General features: G+C 52.7%; 1 protein-coding gene across 1 annotated transcript; it reads right to left on the bottom strand.

The window, feature by feature from the left end:
* Positions 1-890: 890 nt before the first annotated feature.
* Adra1d (adrenoceptor alpha 1D) lies at positions 891-15,341 on the bottom strand. The gene is made up of 2 exons (XM_051183341.1): positions 13,954-15,341; positions 891-2,170 (listed from the first exon to the last, which is right to left on the bottom strand). Exons 1-2 carry the CDS (start codon positions 15,044-15,046, stop codon positions 1,575-1,577), a joined length of 1,689 nt encoding a protein of 562 aa, XP_051039298.1. The 5' UTR covers positions 15,047-15,341; the 3' UTR covers positions 891-1,574.
* Between the last annotated feature and the right edge of the window lie 208 nt (positions 15,342-15,549).

Genomic DNA, 15,549 nt, shown 5'->3' with positions numbered 1-15,549 from the left:
TAGGTACACAAGGGGCCTTCTTTGGCATATGTAGCAATATTTCCAGTGCCTGCTCTAACTGCTCCTCTGCATCTGGATGCTTAGGAGAGGCCAGTTCTGAAAACCCAGATCCCAGCTCACTTTGACAGTCACATTCGTCTAAGCCCTGCTACCATTTTCCTTTTAACCATATAAAATTACCATGAAAGGCTTGGAATTGTGATGCTTCAGGCAGACTGCTCCCCTGGTAGAGGACAGAACTTTTGGTTCACACCACCTATCTATGTTGGTACCAGTGACTGGCCCTTCCAGTTTCAGGGTGTTTAGATAGCTGCCCTTCTAAGGGCGCATTGGTCACAGTTTATCACACCCACGCAGGTTGGATAAATGTGGTTGGTATTTTCTTTTTAGAGACCAAATCACTTACGATCATGGAATGTATGTCTTTACTCGGAGCTAAGGAATGGGACTCCTAGGTGTGAGTTTTCCCAGCTTCCATATCCTCAGCTTCTTGGGTGAGTATATCCTTTTGTGTAATGTTTTACCAGTTGCACTGGTAGTCAGCATGTTCCCTGAGGCCCTCAGAGCATCACAGATGCATCTAGGAAGGCTGATAGAAAAAAAAAAGTCTGTGCTTTTGTGGCTTTTAAAAGCCAACAAAGCTCTAAAGTCCTTTAGCTTTGCCAACAGATCCAAAGGACAGTGGCCAAAGGATAGTGACACCCATGGATGAAGGAGAGAACCACCTCTACCCCTCCCCCACCCCTCACCAAAAAAATCCCAAAGGGCAGCAACTATCAGAGATGCAGTTAAGACAAAGCTAGCAAGGTGAACAGAGCCTATTCTAAGGGATTCAGAAGGGGGGAGGGTCTATAGGAATTACAGGCCAAAGATGGACAATTAGCACAGTCTGAACAAAATATAAGTACTCTTACCAATAAATAGGTTTCAAAATGATAAATAAGGCTGGCTCTCCCCTGTCAGCAGCCTGGAATCCCAGTGAGAAGTGATGGGCACAGACAGGCACAATGAATTATGTACAGAGTGTAAACAGTAAGGCCCCGGGGGAATAGTGAGGGCTGGGCCAGGTGAAGGGTGCATACACGTTAGGAATGGGCTTAGGGTGAAAAACAACAGGTTTGTGTGGCAGGCATCCAGCACGCCAAGACACTTGCAGTATTGCCGGTCCTATGGTAGGTCTACTGATTTCCTCCGGGTGGCAGGAGGAGTAGAAACTGCCCACTGATCTTTTCCCTAGGAGCAGCAAAACAAGAATCTGTACCTTCCTCCCCAAGGCGAGTGGCCATGCCTAAAATCTTCTGCCCAGACCTCAGGATCAGCTGACTAAGCAGTTTCTCAGACTGGATGAGAAGAGTGAATCCTGCAGTCTTTCCCTTCCAGGAAGAGCTCTGGATACCTATGTCCAGCAGGGGGCGCCATAACCCACCACCTAGGCTGTGCTCCGACTCCAGGTCCAGCTCCTGTTGCTCTAGGGAAGGGGCAGGGGCTTGGTTAGAGTCCTGGATCCAAAGGCAGCATCCCCAAATGCACTCCACCCTTGGTTCCAGCACACCTCTCAACCTGGGTCTTGGTCTTTAAATGTCAGTCTCCCGGAGATTACTGTAGTCGGCTGGCTCAAAGGCAGGGCAGATGACAGCCTCTGGCCCATCTTGGGGAACGCTTAGAGACACCGCCTCCACCTCCGAGCGCAGGGCGCAAGCAGCTTCCGCGCGCCGTGCGCCCCCAGAGCGGATCTTGTGGGACAGGCTGGACACCTTTGCACGCAGCTGGGTCGTGGGTCTCTGCAGCGGCGCAAGCAGCTTCCACTCCCGGAGGGCCGAGGCTGGCTTTCGACGGCCGGAGACCGAAGCCTGTTCCTCGGACGTGCCTGCAGAACCAGGGCCCGGGTGTGCAGTGAGGGCCAGGGGGGCTCCCGGGGGTGCGACGAGCAGGCTGGGAGCACAGTCGGGGCGCTGGTCGCCTGTCGAGGCTCGCCAGTGGTGGCCATAGACGCGCCAGAGGCGGCGGCGGCGGCGCCGACATTGGCAGCGGAGGAGGCGGAGGAAGGCGCGCTTGAACTCGCGACTAGAGCAGGGGTAGATGAGCGGGTTCACACAGCTGTTGAAGTAGCCCAGCCAGAAGATGACCTTGAAGACACCCTCTGATGGCTTCAGCTGCGGGAACAGAGAGCCTGCAGGGGACAGAAACCCGGGTAGTTAACCGGTGGTGTGGATAGTGGGGAGATGGACAGTTGCCTACCTCAGAAAGCTTAGTCACTGGTAGGAGCTCTTAAGGGGAGGGGGGAGGGCTTTCTCTGTGAACATAGATGGCTGAAAGAAAGAATCATCTTCCTGTTTTCCGACCCGATAACTATTTGGGCACAGGCAACAAATCCTGACCAGAGCGAGACCAAACCATGCACAGCTGCGATTTCACCCCACAGCCTTGGCTGTGGAGCCCAGTTACTGGGGTTGGTGTGGAGGACTCTTTGTGGCCCCCTTTTTTGCAGAGGGCGCCCTAGCATCGTGTTCTGTACAGTGTTGATGAGGAAGCACAATTCATTTGCAATCTTTTGTACGCTGTTTTATGACACTCTCTCTGCAGTATACGCTACTGCCTAAGCACAAAGAGATAGAAGACCAGAATTGAGGGGTGAACAAAGTTTGCCCAGTGCTGGGTACCGGTGGAGGAGTCATGAAACGTGGTGCTGGCTCTCGGTGACAGAGTGGCTCAGGGACACCTCCCACCCATCCCAGACTGAGCTAGGACAGGATAGGCATGGAGCCAGTGGCTGTAGAATGAACTCATAACACCTCATGTAGGCTCTATAATGGAGGGCCTTGAATGAAGGCTCAGCTTTCACTCTGTGGGTAGTTAGGAGCCATGGGTATTTTGAAGCTGGTCGGAGATACAGTTCAGAATTACACTTCAAGAGCGCACCACCCATGGCTGTAAAATTGCAGGGCAAGTGGTGAAGAAACGCTTCTGGCATGGCTTCGGATGGGGGACAGAACACCAGGCGGGTAGGGATGGGTGCTAAGACCCTGTTTCCCACAAACCTCTTCCCTAGGAGCCCAGCATGGACCCTAAGGAAGCCCCTCTCAGGGAAAGGGGACCGAGTGCAAAGGTATAGTCCAGAAGCTACTTTCTTGTCTGCCTCATGCTCAGCAGAAACTGGGGCTAGGTGCTTCATTCTAGACACAGAAGGACAGTGTGCCCTCTCCCCACGGGCAGAAGTACTATACCCCACTCATTAACCACGTTGCATATCACCTATTTCCCATGTGGGGAAACTGTTCCAGATGCTAAGAGATGGTGGGAGGCGGGAGGGCAGCACCCACCACATAGCCCAGCTTTTGCAGTTTCTCATGTCGTCCTCAGCAGGCTACTCAGCAGGCCACTGAGAGTCTCTCTCTCTCCCTCTCTCTCTCTCTCTTCTGTGAATGGAGGCAGTAACCCTCCTCTGGATGGATTTCATGAAGATTTATAAATTTCAGGGCTCAATGCCTAGCAGAATTTTAACCCAAACATATTGGGCTGGGAGTATAGATCAGCGCTAGAGAACTCACCAAACACTTGAGAGCCCCTGGGTTCAATCCCCAGGAGAGCAAACCATCAACCCACCCACCCACTCACCCACCTCTGGAATCCACTCACCCTCCTCCGCACTTTACAGAAAGGGCACCACAGCCTGGGGAAATGAACCTGCCATTTATATCTAGAGAGTGGTCAGAAACAGTAACTCAATACAGTCGGTTTGTGGGCACCGGGACCTAGTAAACCCAGGAGAGGGGTTAGGCAGTCTCTGGAAAATTCCAGAAGGACCTTACCCTGCAGGAGGATAGCCCTCAAGAACAGCACCTCTCAAAGGCTGCAAAGTCAGGCCAAGTGCTGGAAATAACACTGACTCAGACTCAGTCTTTTCTATTTTGCGTGGATGACACATCCGCGGACTATGCTTCCCAGTGGTTGTTGCCAGCCTGGGTTTTATTCAGATTTGTGGACAACATGACATGTTTTAGTACTGCTCCAGTCTCACTGCAAACACTGACTCTTTAATTTATGCACAGCTGACTTGTCCAGAGTCTTCCTGGAACGGGGGAATTCCTCACACTCGAAGGGGCTGGGATTCAAGGGCAGCCTTCCAGTTCCAGCAGTTGCCCTCTGCCTCCCTTGGGGTCTGACTCTGAGTTCCCCCCAGAAGCAGGCTCTGGGACAGGGTTCAAGTGCGAGTCTTTAGCCTGGGAGGGAAACACCTTGCGTAGGTGCTGACACAAGGGGAAGGGATACTAGTAAGTCAGTTGCGAATGTGGGAAACTGAGGCTCACCCCCAAGGGGCTCTCTGCCCCCCTCAGTGGGGAGGGATGTGAGTATCTACCTCTCATTCCCATCACTCTCTGGCTGCTTTCTTTAGCTATTAATTTTTCCCACTTTCTGGACAGACTACAGTGCTTTGGGAGCCGCTGGGTAAGTGATGCTGTCAGGCACTCAGGATCGGGTGGGTGCAAACTGAAAGTCCAAGGGAGGTGGGTGGTCCCTCAGCCTCCACCATAACTGGCTCTTACTCCTTCTGACCACTGTGTGCAGAAACAGTGCTTAGAAAAACCAGGCATCCTGCTGCAGATTGCAAATTCCAGGGCACCAGGTCTTGGGAGATATTTCCTGTTATGGTCCCAGATGAGGAGCATAGTAGCAAGTGAGGATCAGACCACTTCTTCCTGGGATGGAGCGCCAGCTGCCGCCTCCCAGCACCCCTCACTCTTCCTCCTGTCATAGTCTCCCTCCTCTCCTTACTGTCCACACAGCTCTCACACCTTGCAAGGATCTCTGGGGTCGGAAGGGGGGCAGGCACACTCCCTCCCTGTTGCATAATATGTGTGAGATGGGGAACCCTGAAAATGGGTTTCCACACAGTAGCTGGGGGTCCTTGGCAAGCATGAGCCAGAGCTATTCTAGTCTTTACTTACAGGGGCTGCACACTGCTCATTGCAGCCCCACATCCTCCCTCCCACCCCTCGCTCTCTTTTTAAAATATTTTTTTCTTATTTTACATATTGATCCCAGTTCCCTCTCCCTCCCACCCTCCCATGTCCCCCACAGACTCCCCCATCCCATCCCCCATTCACTCCCCAGGGATCCTCCCTATCTTTTCCCTTATCGGTACTGTGACCATCATTTGCCAGCACCGTAGATTGTTCCCAGGGTCTGCCTTCTTCTCTGCTTAGTGGGCACTCGCGTTTGCCAGCATCTCAGCCGTTTCCTTCATCGCCCTCATCCAGCCAGAGCCTAACCTATGAACCACAGAATCACACCCTGAACATGCATGGCGCCCTGATGTTGGTTGTGTAATAGGCTCCCACTCTTTCTTCCCCCCAGCTCTGTTCTAATGTCCTCATTCCCTCCCATCTCTGTCTCCCCAGCTCTGGGATTTCATGCTCTCACCTCTATGTCCAGCCCTTTACGCAGGGGCTGGGGACCGAATTAGGTCCCCATGCTTGCATGGTGAGCCCTTTACCTGCTGAGCAATCTCAGAAATGACCATGCTTGTCCCCTGCTCAAACCCCTCCAGCAGCTCCTCTGTTTCCTCAAGGTAATGGTGTGTGTGTGTGTGTGTTCTTATGTGTACAACTCCACATACCTCACCCCTCTCTGTTGCAGCCGTTGTCTTCCTTGTTGCTTCTCACCCACCCTGGACCTTAGTGCTCCCCCCAGAATCATCTTCCGTCATCTCTGCTGTAAGGCTGCTCAGACCCTGCACCGGACTGGATGTCTCCATGTTGCTTACCTCTCACTTAGCTCTGCTGTGACCCAGTACTGACCACTCTCTCCAATACTGCTGGAGTCACTCTTCATCTCTGTCCTCCACCCCTTCCACCCTGGGCAGGCGACTCCAGGGCAGGAATTCTGTCTACTTAGCTTGCCTGGAGCCCCTTTCAGCTCCGTTTGCTTAGATGACTGCAGCATCCCTGACACCCTCCAGCCCCCATCTGTCCCCTCCAATCTGCACACAGCTGCAGGGAGACATTTTCTTAAAGATGGGTTCTCCCCTTTGCTCTGTCCCTTTTCAGTGGCACCCCTCAGCACTAAGAACATGCTAAAGTTCCCATAACACACGGAGACGCAGAATGGCTTCTGCTTTCCTCCGATTTCACATTTAGCCCCAAGCAGGCCCTCCTCCTTGGGCCTCACTCTAGCTCTTCATCTCTCACCCCTCCCTGCTCAGTTTCCAAACACCTGGCTTGGTTGTACCCATGTGCCTTCTGGGGAGTCCTGTATGAGGGTGGCTAGTTCCCTGTTGAAGGTGTGCTCCCCAGTCTTCGAAGTTAACTGAGGGGTGGTGGAATGTCTGAGTGGGGACTAGCTAGAGGATTTTAGGTCACGGGGAGTGTGGTCCCTCTTCTGCTTCCCAGCCACTCAAGGATTCCATGCTGCCTCACCACATGCCCCAGACATGGGCCAACCAATCACAGACTGCAGCCTTCCAAACAGTGACCCAAAGGAAAGCTTTCTCTTTTCCACTTAGCTACCTTAGGATTTGTCATAGAGGCTGCAGCACTGACTAATACTGATGTGGTGTAAGATCTAGCTTAGTGTGCTTCAGTGTGGGCATTGCTGGTCAGAAAAGGGCCTGTCTGATCACCAGGTAACCTTGCTGGCTGGCCCAGATGGACACACGCTGGAGAAAAGAAGGCAGGGCTGGCTCTTTGCTGCCTGGTTTATCCCAGGCCAGTGTTACTCCCTAAGAGGAGCTGCTAAGATTTGGGGTAAGACAAGAGAGGTACACGAGCAAATAGGTCAAGCCCTGAGGCCGATGGGCAGCTCTGTGATTAACAACCTTTTCTGGCATTCCCAGAAAGGAGCGTGTCCTTGGCATGTTGTCAAAATTCACAGCCAGCCCTGAGCAGACGTTGTAGCCGGCCATGAAGTATCAGCCTTGCCCCTTTTTTCTGCCCGTCCGCCACCAGTGACTTCTTTTGACAGCATGCTCTTTCTCTGGCTGAGAGATACTAGGAGTTAAAAATCCGCCATCTTCTGATACTCATGCTTCCTCCCACCAGCAGGGTCAGGAGAGAAGGAATGTAAACCCCAGATAACCCCTATCTCCCAGCTCTCCAGTTGGCCATTTAGTGGCTTATACTGGCACTCACAGTCCCTTCTCCCCAAGGGACTCTGGACCTCTGTCCCTTGCAGAGCCAGAAAACCTCTCTGATAAAGTACTTGAACTGAGGACCTGTAAGGAGAACCTGTGTGTGTGGGGGAGGGGAGGCTAGACATTCATCTTGGGAAAGTGAATTCTGGGGAGAGGGTGCTGAAGCAGCCAGAACCCCTCATAGTTTGGAGGAAAATCCAGGTAGTTCAGATGGCTTCCGAGGAGAGTGAGTGAGGGGAGCATGAAAAGAAACAAGGCTACCTTGAAGTGGAGACAATCGTGGAGGGCTGTCAGGAAGAGGTGAGCTGGGTAAGATCTGGACCCCGTAAGAGGCCTGGGAGGGCGTATTGAGGGCACTGCCAGTTTCCGATGGCGAAGGGTCACTAGCAGAGTCTTCTTGCTTGAGATAGACCAGGAATGGGTCCGATGTTCTTCTGGGCCCCAGGATTGCCTGCCTTGGGACTGATGGGCTTCCTGGAGCTAGCAGAGAGCCTTGGCCTCTATTATGGGCTGAGGGACACAGGATGGTAGGGCAGAGTTTGTCATGGACACCAACTGCAGGCTCTCATTCTCTGGCCTCCTCTAGGCCTGCGCCAGGCCCTACCATGTATCACCAACTCTTTTCATCCCTTTTCCTATCTCTTCACTTTCCCACTCTCTTCCTCTTTGTATCACTTCCTCCCTGATCTCTTCTGCTGCAGTCTGTGGCCTCAGACAAGCTGGGTTGAGGCTGCATGTCTGTCCAGTGCCTGGGCTGCACATCTGTCCAGTGGCTCTTGTGCTTAGTCAATCTAGACTTACTCCAAGCAGGAGCTCCTCTGGACTACACTGACAGTGATCCTGGGTCTGTGCAGGATAGAAGCTTCTGCCCAGGACAGAGGTCCCCCTGGCAGTGGGCACCATGGATCAGAGCCCCAGCACTGAGTGACCTGGACAATTCCAATCACAGGGCCAGCATCTGCTCTGGGTAATCACTGCAAAGCGAGGGAGGCAAATCTTCCACTTACCCAGGGCTTAACGCAGGGACCATGGGTGTTCAGCTTTTTTGTCTGGCAGAGTCCAGGCCATTTAGGAAGAAGCCATGTCCTATGACCATGCTCAGGTCTTCCTTATGACAAGCAGCCAGCACAGAAGGACATCTGGCAGAGATGGGATTCATGCAGGGACCGAGGGTCTTGGTGATAGTTAAAGATGTCAGTATGACTACATACTGATATCTTACCCTGGCCCAGCCCAGTCTCTCATCCAGGCAAGTAATAGCAAGGATGTTGGGGCCAATGTGCCTGGGTTTCAATGTTAGACCTTACATCAAGTGAGGTGGTAACTTTGATCATGTTACCTAGCTTCTCTTTGCTAATTTTCTCTCACAGATAATACAGTACCTGATAGCATTGATTTTGTGGCACTGTTAGGGTCAGCTCCTGCTAGGAAGGTGATGGTAGCCAGCATGGAGGACATGTGACATTCACTGGCTGATTTGCTTAGCAGGGCAGTGGGACTGGGAAGATAAGAAAGGCTGAAGAAAGAGATGCTTAATGGACAGAGTGGCTGGCTGGGGTGTGGAAGAGGTACTGAGGCTGATGCCTAGGCTGTGGGCACCAGAGGGTGCAGAGATGCCATTTGCCACATGGGAAGATGGTAAGTAGCAGACTCAGGGGAGTGGAAAGGCATGCCCAGGAAGGAAAACTAGTAGGTCATTGTCACAGTGTGTGAGTGAAGCAGATGGAATGAGGCCCCCCCTGCCCTGGTTGTCCAGACCTTCCGTGGCTAATACAGTTAAGCCAGATTGGTGGTCTCACAAGGGTCCCAGAAGAAGGCAGGAGTCAGATGGTGAGGTGATAGTGGACACTTCTGCATGGAGGAGGGACCAGAGCTGCAGAAGGTCAGGGAACATCTTTCTCCTAGATCCCCTAGGGACAGCCCTGCCAGGACCTTGATTTGAGGACTTTCGACCTTCATCCTCAGAAGATGATTCATTGTATTAAGCCACTAAATCAGTGGCCATTTGTTATAGCAAGATAGGAAATTAATACGGCCTGAGGGTCTGGAATGTAGACCTGAAATTAAATGGGGATCAAAGGGAAAGAAGGGTCCCCTAAAGAGGCTGAGGGTATGACCAGAGAAGTGGGCATGCAGGGTAAGACCTGGCGAGAGTCCAGGAGGGAAGGCTGACATGACAGGAGGGGATGCAAGGGTTTGAAAGTGCCCTGGAGTGTGACTCCTGGGCTGCCATTGGTGACAGTGGCAAGGCAAGGTGACAGGGCAAGAGTTACTCTGAGTGGGGCTGAGGCATTGATGGCTGGAAGAGGAGGGCAAATATCGGAATAGTCTTTAAGAAGTAAGTGACAATGGGTGCTTTACAAGTAGCTATCAGGGAGGAAAGGTACCAGTGAGATGGTAGGGTGAGGGTGAGGGCAACAGAGGCCACTCTGCTGAGCTGGAGCATCTTAAGACAGCTCTAGGTAGGACTGTGTGCTGTGTGTATGAAGGGAGATGGAAGATGAAGGAAGCTGGCAGTAACTGGTACAAGCAGATCTGTTAGGAAGGAAAGAACTTAGGAGGATTGGAGCTTGAAGGGAACCTACAAGGGCTCCTAAGATCACCCTGAGGCTGTCCCTGGGAAGAGGGCTAACTAGAGTCTGATTCCTTTTTGACATGCTCAGCTAAATGGCTTGTACTGGCTTTTGAGAGCTGACTGTCCATTCTCAGGAATTCTGCAAACTGGGTGGTGGTGTTTTTCATAACTTGACACTGACCACAATGAGAATATTAACACTACGGGAATGGGCAGATGCTACAAACAGGTCCCATCCTAGGGCCAAGGAGAATGTATTTATCAGCATACCACTGTCCCACATGGAGGGTGGTGGGCTCAATTTCACATTTGAGACTCACAGGAGTAAGATATGAGAGGCAGTTAAAAGTGCTCAGAGCAAATGAAATGCTAAGTCATGGGATTGGCTGCATCTCAGGAATGGGAGGCAAAATAAGAGCCCAAGAGGTAAGAGAGCCATACTGAGGCTGAGCTCACCATAATGGGAGCCAAGGAGGGAGGGCAGGGCAGAGGGACTCAGAGAGATCCACTGAGGATGAAGGGGGAGGATGCAGGCGGGCACAGGGGCTCAAGTATGGTCCCAGAGAACAGAAGAGAGAGAACGTCAGTCTAGTCTGGAGGACGAGGTGCCATCATGGACCAGCCTCAGTACAATGGTGCTGCACCGATGACTAGGCTAGGGATGAAAGAGGGGAGACAGCTTGTGACCCTAACACTCAGGCATCCTAAGTGTTTTTGGGTTTTCTGAAAGTATAGTATTTCTTAGCTCTGTCCTGAACCTAGACCAGAACTGATGGCAGATAACCATGTCAGTCAGCAACTGAGAGCTCCCATTGTGGTATCTTAATTGTCATTTCCCAATAAGAGAGACAGCAAATGGCAGGCCTGGGGCCACAAAGTACAAGCTGAGCCTGAGACTCTCAGTAGACTGGAGAGTAAGTACACACTTGGACACTGAAGGCTTGTCAAAAGTTTCTGAAGATAATTTGCAGCCAAGCACAAAACCTGTAAGGTACCACACAACATCACAGATGCCTAGAAACCATGCCAGAGAACCGGATGTCACTTATCGGTCCTCTGTTTCTGAACAGGAGCTTTTGAAGCTTCTGTCTAGTAAGGATCAAGTGCTAGGGACCAGCTGTGCACTATTGTCCCTGTAGTTAATAATATTGTGTGCACACATAAGATTTTATTACGAAATGCCATAGTACTCTGACAGAATAAAGCAAAATGAAATAAAATACAGTGTCACCCAGACCCATGGCATGCAGGATATGCAAAGACATGGGATTCTTCACCTCCTCACCCTGCACAAGTTCACTGAGTACCTGCTTACAGACATAGCCCGGGCTTTTGGATTTGCAAACACTAATGTAAGTATGTATGCCTTAAGTACATAACATGCTGACAATACTTGCATCTGTCCCTGAGCTCGATACAGAACATTTCCAGCATGGCAGAAAGTTCTAGCACTTGCTTCCAGTTGGCACTCATTTCCCCCACTCTCTTAGGCACACAAAGGCAACCACTATTTTAATGTTTGTCATTGATTAGATTTTGCCTATTTTGAATGTCATGCGCATAGAATCATATAGTAAATATACTTTATGCCCCCAGTTTGGCTTACTCCACCCAATTAGAAAGTCCATAAAATTCTGCTATGACTATCCACATGTTGGGGCTGATAGGTCACAGTCTGTGGCCCTCTGTGCCGGCATTCCTCTAGGATTCCAGACTTTTCTTAACAGTCTTGCTCCGCCACAGCTGTTGCTTCTGCTCACCAGCTACATCTCCATTGCAGCTGGGACTGCTAAAGATGAGAGGTGTGAATGAGGGTGTGGTGGGCTGCTTAGTGATCCCCAGAGAGTGGTCCCTGTAGAGATGTTTTCATTTCTAAAACCATGGACTTTGTGGACACACATCACTCTTCACCTCCTTGTCTGGTTCTTGTCCTAGCTGGCACACCCCCGTGGATCTGAAGGGTTCCCACCCGTGCAGCTGTTCCTTGGCTGCACCTCGGCTGCACCTCTCCTCTCCCAGCTGCCTTTCCTGACTCCCACTAGGTTCTTTCTAAACAGGTACTGCCCTGGCTTACACCCTTCTGCTACTTCCTGGGAGACTATACCCCATACTCCTGCAAGCACCCTCTTCTTCAACCCCTGTGTCCAAATCCCCATAGACTTTATCTTAGCACCTCCAGCTAAAACATGCTGGCCCCTTGAAGGCCACATTCCCCACAGTGTTGCAGCTCAGAATGTTTGCTCAAGGGCACCTCTTCCGTCACAGGCCCAGGGAGTGTCAGGGCCTCCTGGCCCCTTTCCCTCCTCAACAGCCTCCAGGCCACTCTCATGCTCTCACAGCAGTCTCTAACCCCCCCCCCATCCCGCTTTGTGCTCCAGTCTATGCAGGGCAGAATGGAATTTTCTGTTTCTTTGCTTGGCACCTGTCCTGTTTGTTCATTATTGCCAGCTCCTTAGGATTAAGCTCTGCCAGGAGTTAGAGCTGGTATGTACATCCTAAAACACACAACTTGATGGTTTTGCATATTCATACATCCATGCAATCCCTTCTTAGAGACGGATATAAACATCTCTAGGGCTCCTATACCATGTGGGAGGAGCAGCAGAGATACAGGGACAGAGAAAAGGCAGCACATGCCAATCAGGGGCAGAGGTCATGGAGAGATGATTTCCTGGAAGATGATGTGATATGGACCTCAAAAAAAGAGTCCTAGGCTTTTTGCTGTGTTGATTTTAACTGTGAAAACAAGTGGGAAAAATCCAACATTCATCAGGAGACTGGATCAACACACTGTGTAGTGGTCTCAAACGCACTAGTAATGCGTGACACACTGCATGAATGTCAAGGACATAATGTTGGGTGAAAAACACAGACTGAAGAGTGATATGCACGGTGGATGCCACTGATACAAATTCTGAAGACAGACAAAACAATGCTATACTTTGAAATGAACTCAGATAGAGTATCAACAAATACCTGGGAGTGATAAATGCCAGCATCACCTCCGGGGAGGTGGAGGAGGAAATGGGCATTGAGTTCAGCTGTGACCTATTCTGAGCAAGCATCGAGAGGAAGGATGTAAGGTAGACACAGCAAGCTCAGCATATGCCAGTGAGGGTGATCATAGACCCAAGGTGCTTATTGTATTATATTGTTATTATTATTATCCTCATCATCGTCATTATTAGATTAGTCTCTCCTCATTTATGTATTATTCTGTAATAAAAAAAAGTTCAAATGAAGTAAAGGAAAATGTAAGAAGGGAGATGGCATTTTCTACCCAGGCTGAGTGTTTCCTGTGGGAACTGGTGTGAGCTAGACACACACACAGTTTTGTTCCCAAATAGTATGAAAACACCAAGAGACTTGTAGGAGAGTGACACACCTGAACTATGATATATAAAAGTCACTGTGGCTGCTGTGTGGGAGACTTGCAGGGACGCAGGAGGGAGGCCCTTGTTTCTTCTCTCAGGGCAACAGCCGGGGAGAGGCCCTGCTTGAACCTGCAGAGGTTGCAGCTATGAGCAGAGTGACCAGAGCAAAGAGCCTTAGAAATGCTGCCCCTTTCTCATCCGTGCTGGTCTTGGCCCTTGGGCCCTGCTCCAGGGCTGCTAGGCTCCAGGGGTGGGAGGAATCCCCCGAGAATAGCTGTGCTTCCCCCAGGATTGCAGGTAACCAGTTCACTCCGTAAATGAGTGTAAACAACAGTAACTGTCCACTTGACAATTTTCTCATCCTGTCCTTCTCACCTTCACAGCCCCCTCCTCCAGTCCCTTCAAGAGGAGATTTCAGAAGGGAAAGCCCACAGGGTTTTCACAGATACCAGTGGGGCCACTGAAAGAACGCCTCTTGGAGGAAGCAGGGCCTCTGATGTCTGCTGAGAGACAAGGTGACTGGCTTGGGTCTGCTGCCAGTGAATGAATGAGTGCACGGGGGCTGGCCTGCTATGGATCTATTTCCAGAGATGGGTATATCCACTGGGGGACACGTACTCTGCTGGGCACATGTCACAGGGAGATGTTTGCCCAGATTTCCAGGGAACTAAAACAAGGCCAAGGTTTGTAATGGCTACAAAAGGTAAGAAAAAGAATGAAAAACCAGTAAACGGAAACCCAGATGTACCAAGAGGCCCCTGCTCTCCCTCTACAACAGTAAGTGACCAGGAAGTTCACAAACATCCACAGTCAGGTTGTGGCTCATCCAAGCCTTCCAGAAAGGGAGAAGGGTCTAATGTGAAGGGATCACTCACCCAGTGGCAGGACGAAGAAGAAGGGGAACCAGCAAAGGACGAAGACACCCACGACGATGGCCAACGTCTTGGCAGCCTTCTTCTCGCGGGAAAACTTGAGCAACCTTACTGAGAGTGAGCTGCGCAAGGTGTGGCCCTTGCTACTCTGTGCCCCATGGGTTCCTTTGGCGCTAGTACCTGCACCCCGGCAGTGGATCCTCAGCACCACTTCGGAGGCCTTTCCAGGCTCCCGCTTGATGCCTGCCTCGAGGCTGCGCGTGGTGCTGCGTGCAACCACATACACGCGGCAGTACATGACCACGATCACTGCCATGGGCAGGTAGAAGGAGCACACGGAAGAGAAGACAGCATAGCCCACTTCCTCGGTGATGCCGCAGAAACGCTCATCTGGGGGCACTGGCTCCTTCCAGCCCAGTAGCGGTCCCACGGACACCACCAGGGCCACCGCCCAGAGCAGAGCCAGGATGGCAGCGGCCTTGCGCTCTGTCATAATGGATGGGTACTTGAGCGAGTGGCGTACACCCACGTACCGGTCCACAGAGATGGTGCAGAGGCTAAGGATGGAGGCGGTGCAGCACAGCACGTCCACAGCAGCCCATACGTCGCAGAAGGTCCGGCCAAAGGCCCAGAAGCCGAGAACCTCCATAGTGGCTGAGAAAGGCAGCACAGCTGCACTCAAGAGTAGGTCAGCTACCGCCAGGTTCACGATGAAATAATTGGTGACCGTCTGCAGGTGGCGGTTGCAGGCCACCGAGAGGATGACGAGCAGGTTGCCCGCCACAGCAGTGAGGATGAAGGCCGCTAGGAAGACTCCCACTCCCACGCCCTGTGCACTCACCACCAGCCCCCCGACGGCCGCTGAGCCATTCACCTCACCGCCGGCCGCAGCCCCCGGTTCTCCCGTGGAGCTCTGGTTGTCCTCGCCGCTGCCGGTTCCCACCACAGCGCCGCCGCCAGTGGTCCCTGGCACGCCGCCCACCGCCGGGCCCTCAGGTCCAGCCGTGCCAGCTCCACCGCCTGCGCCGGAGCCCCCAGTGCTACTGTTCGAGCGGGGTCCTTCAAAAGTGACGCTCAGGAGGTCGCGGAAAGTCATCTCACGGCGCAGCCGTCGGGGCCGGAGCCCCGGCACAGGGCGAGCAAGTGGCGGGGAGGGGGCCCGCGGGCATCGCCGCAGCGCCGGAGCCAGCCCCGCGCGCCGGTCCCGTCGGTCCCTCCCAAGTTCCCGCCTCGGAGGGGGCCGCAGGGGAGCTGTAGTGCAGGGGGAGCGAAGGGGAGGCCACGGGGCCGGGAAGGTCCCAGCGGGAACGCTGGAGCGAGGGAACGGATCTAGCGGTGGCCGCGGAGTCGCAGCGAGGGAAGGGCAGGGGCGGTCGCCCTGTGCCCTTCTCCAAGCGTGTCCAGGCGAGCGGCGGCTCCGGGAGCGGTAGTGCCGGCGGCGGCCTCTGCAGCGCTTGGGACTCTGCGCGGGGGCAGGACGGAGGAGGGGCGGCCCGGAGGGAGGAGGGGGCGGCCGGCGCGAGCGAGGACTGCGGGCTGGAGAAGCGGCTCTGCGCGGCCAGCGGCTGCCAGAGTCCCTGCCGATGTCCACGACTACTC

Source organism: Phodopus roborovskii, unplaced genomic scaffold (assembly GCF_943737965.1).
Source record: "Phodopus roborovskii unplaced genomic scaffold, PHOROB, whole genome shotgun sequence".
Lineage (NCBI taxonomy): Eukaryota > Metazoa > Chordata > Mammalia > Rodentia > Cricetidae > Phodopus > Phodopus roborovskii.
This window is presented reverse-complemented; position numbering and strand designations above follow the sequence as displayed.

Coding starts and splice junctions, on each gene's coding strand:
- Adra1d (XM_051183341.1), bottom strand. CDS start 15,046: ATGACTTTCCGCGACCTCCTGAGCGTCACTTTTGAAGGACCCCGCTCG. Junction 2,171..13,953: donor CTTCTTCGTCCTGCCACTGG/GTGAGTGATCCC, acceptor TGTCCCCTGCAG/GCTCTCTGTTCCCGCAGCTG.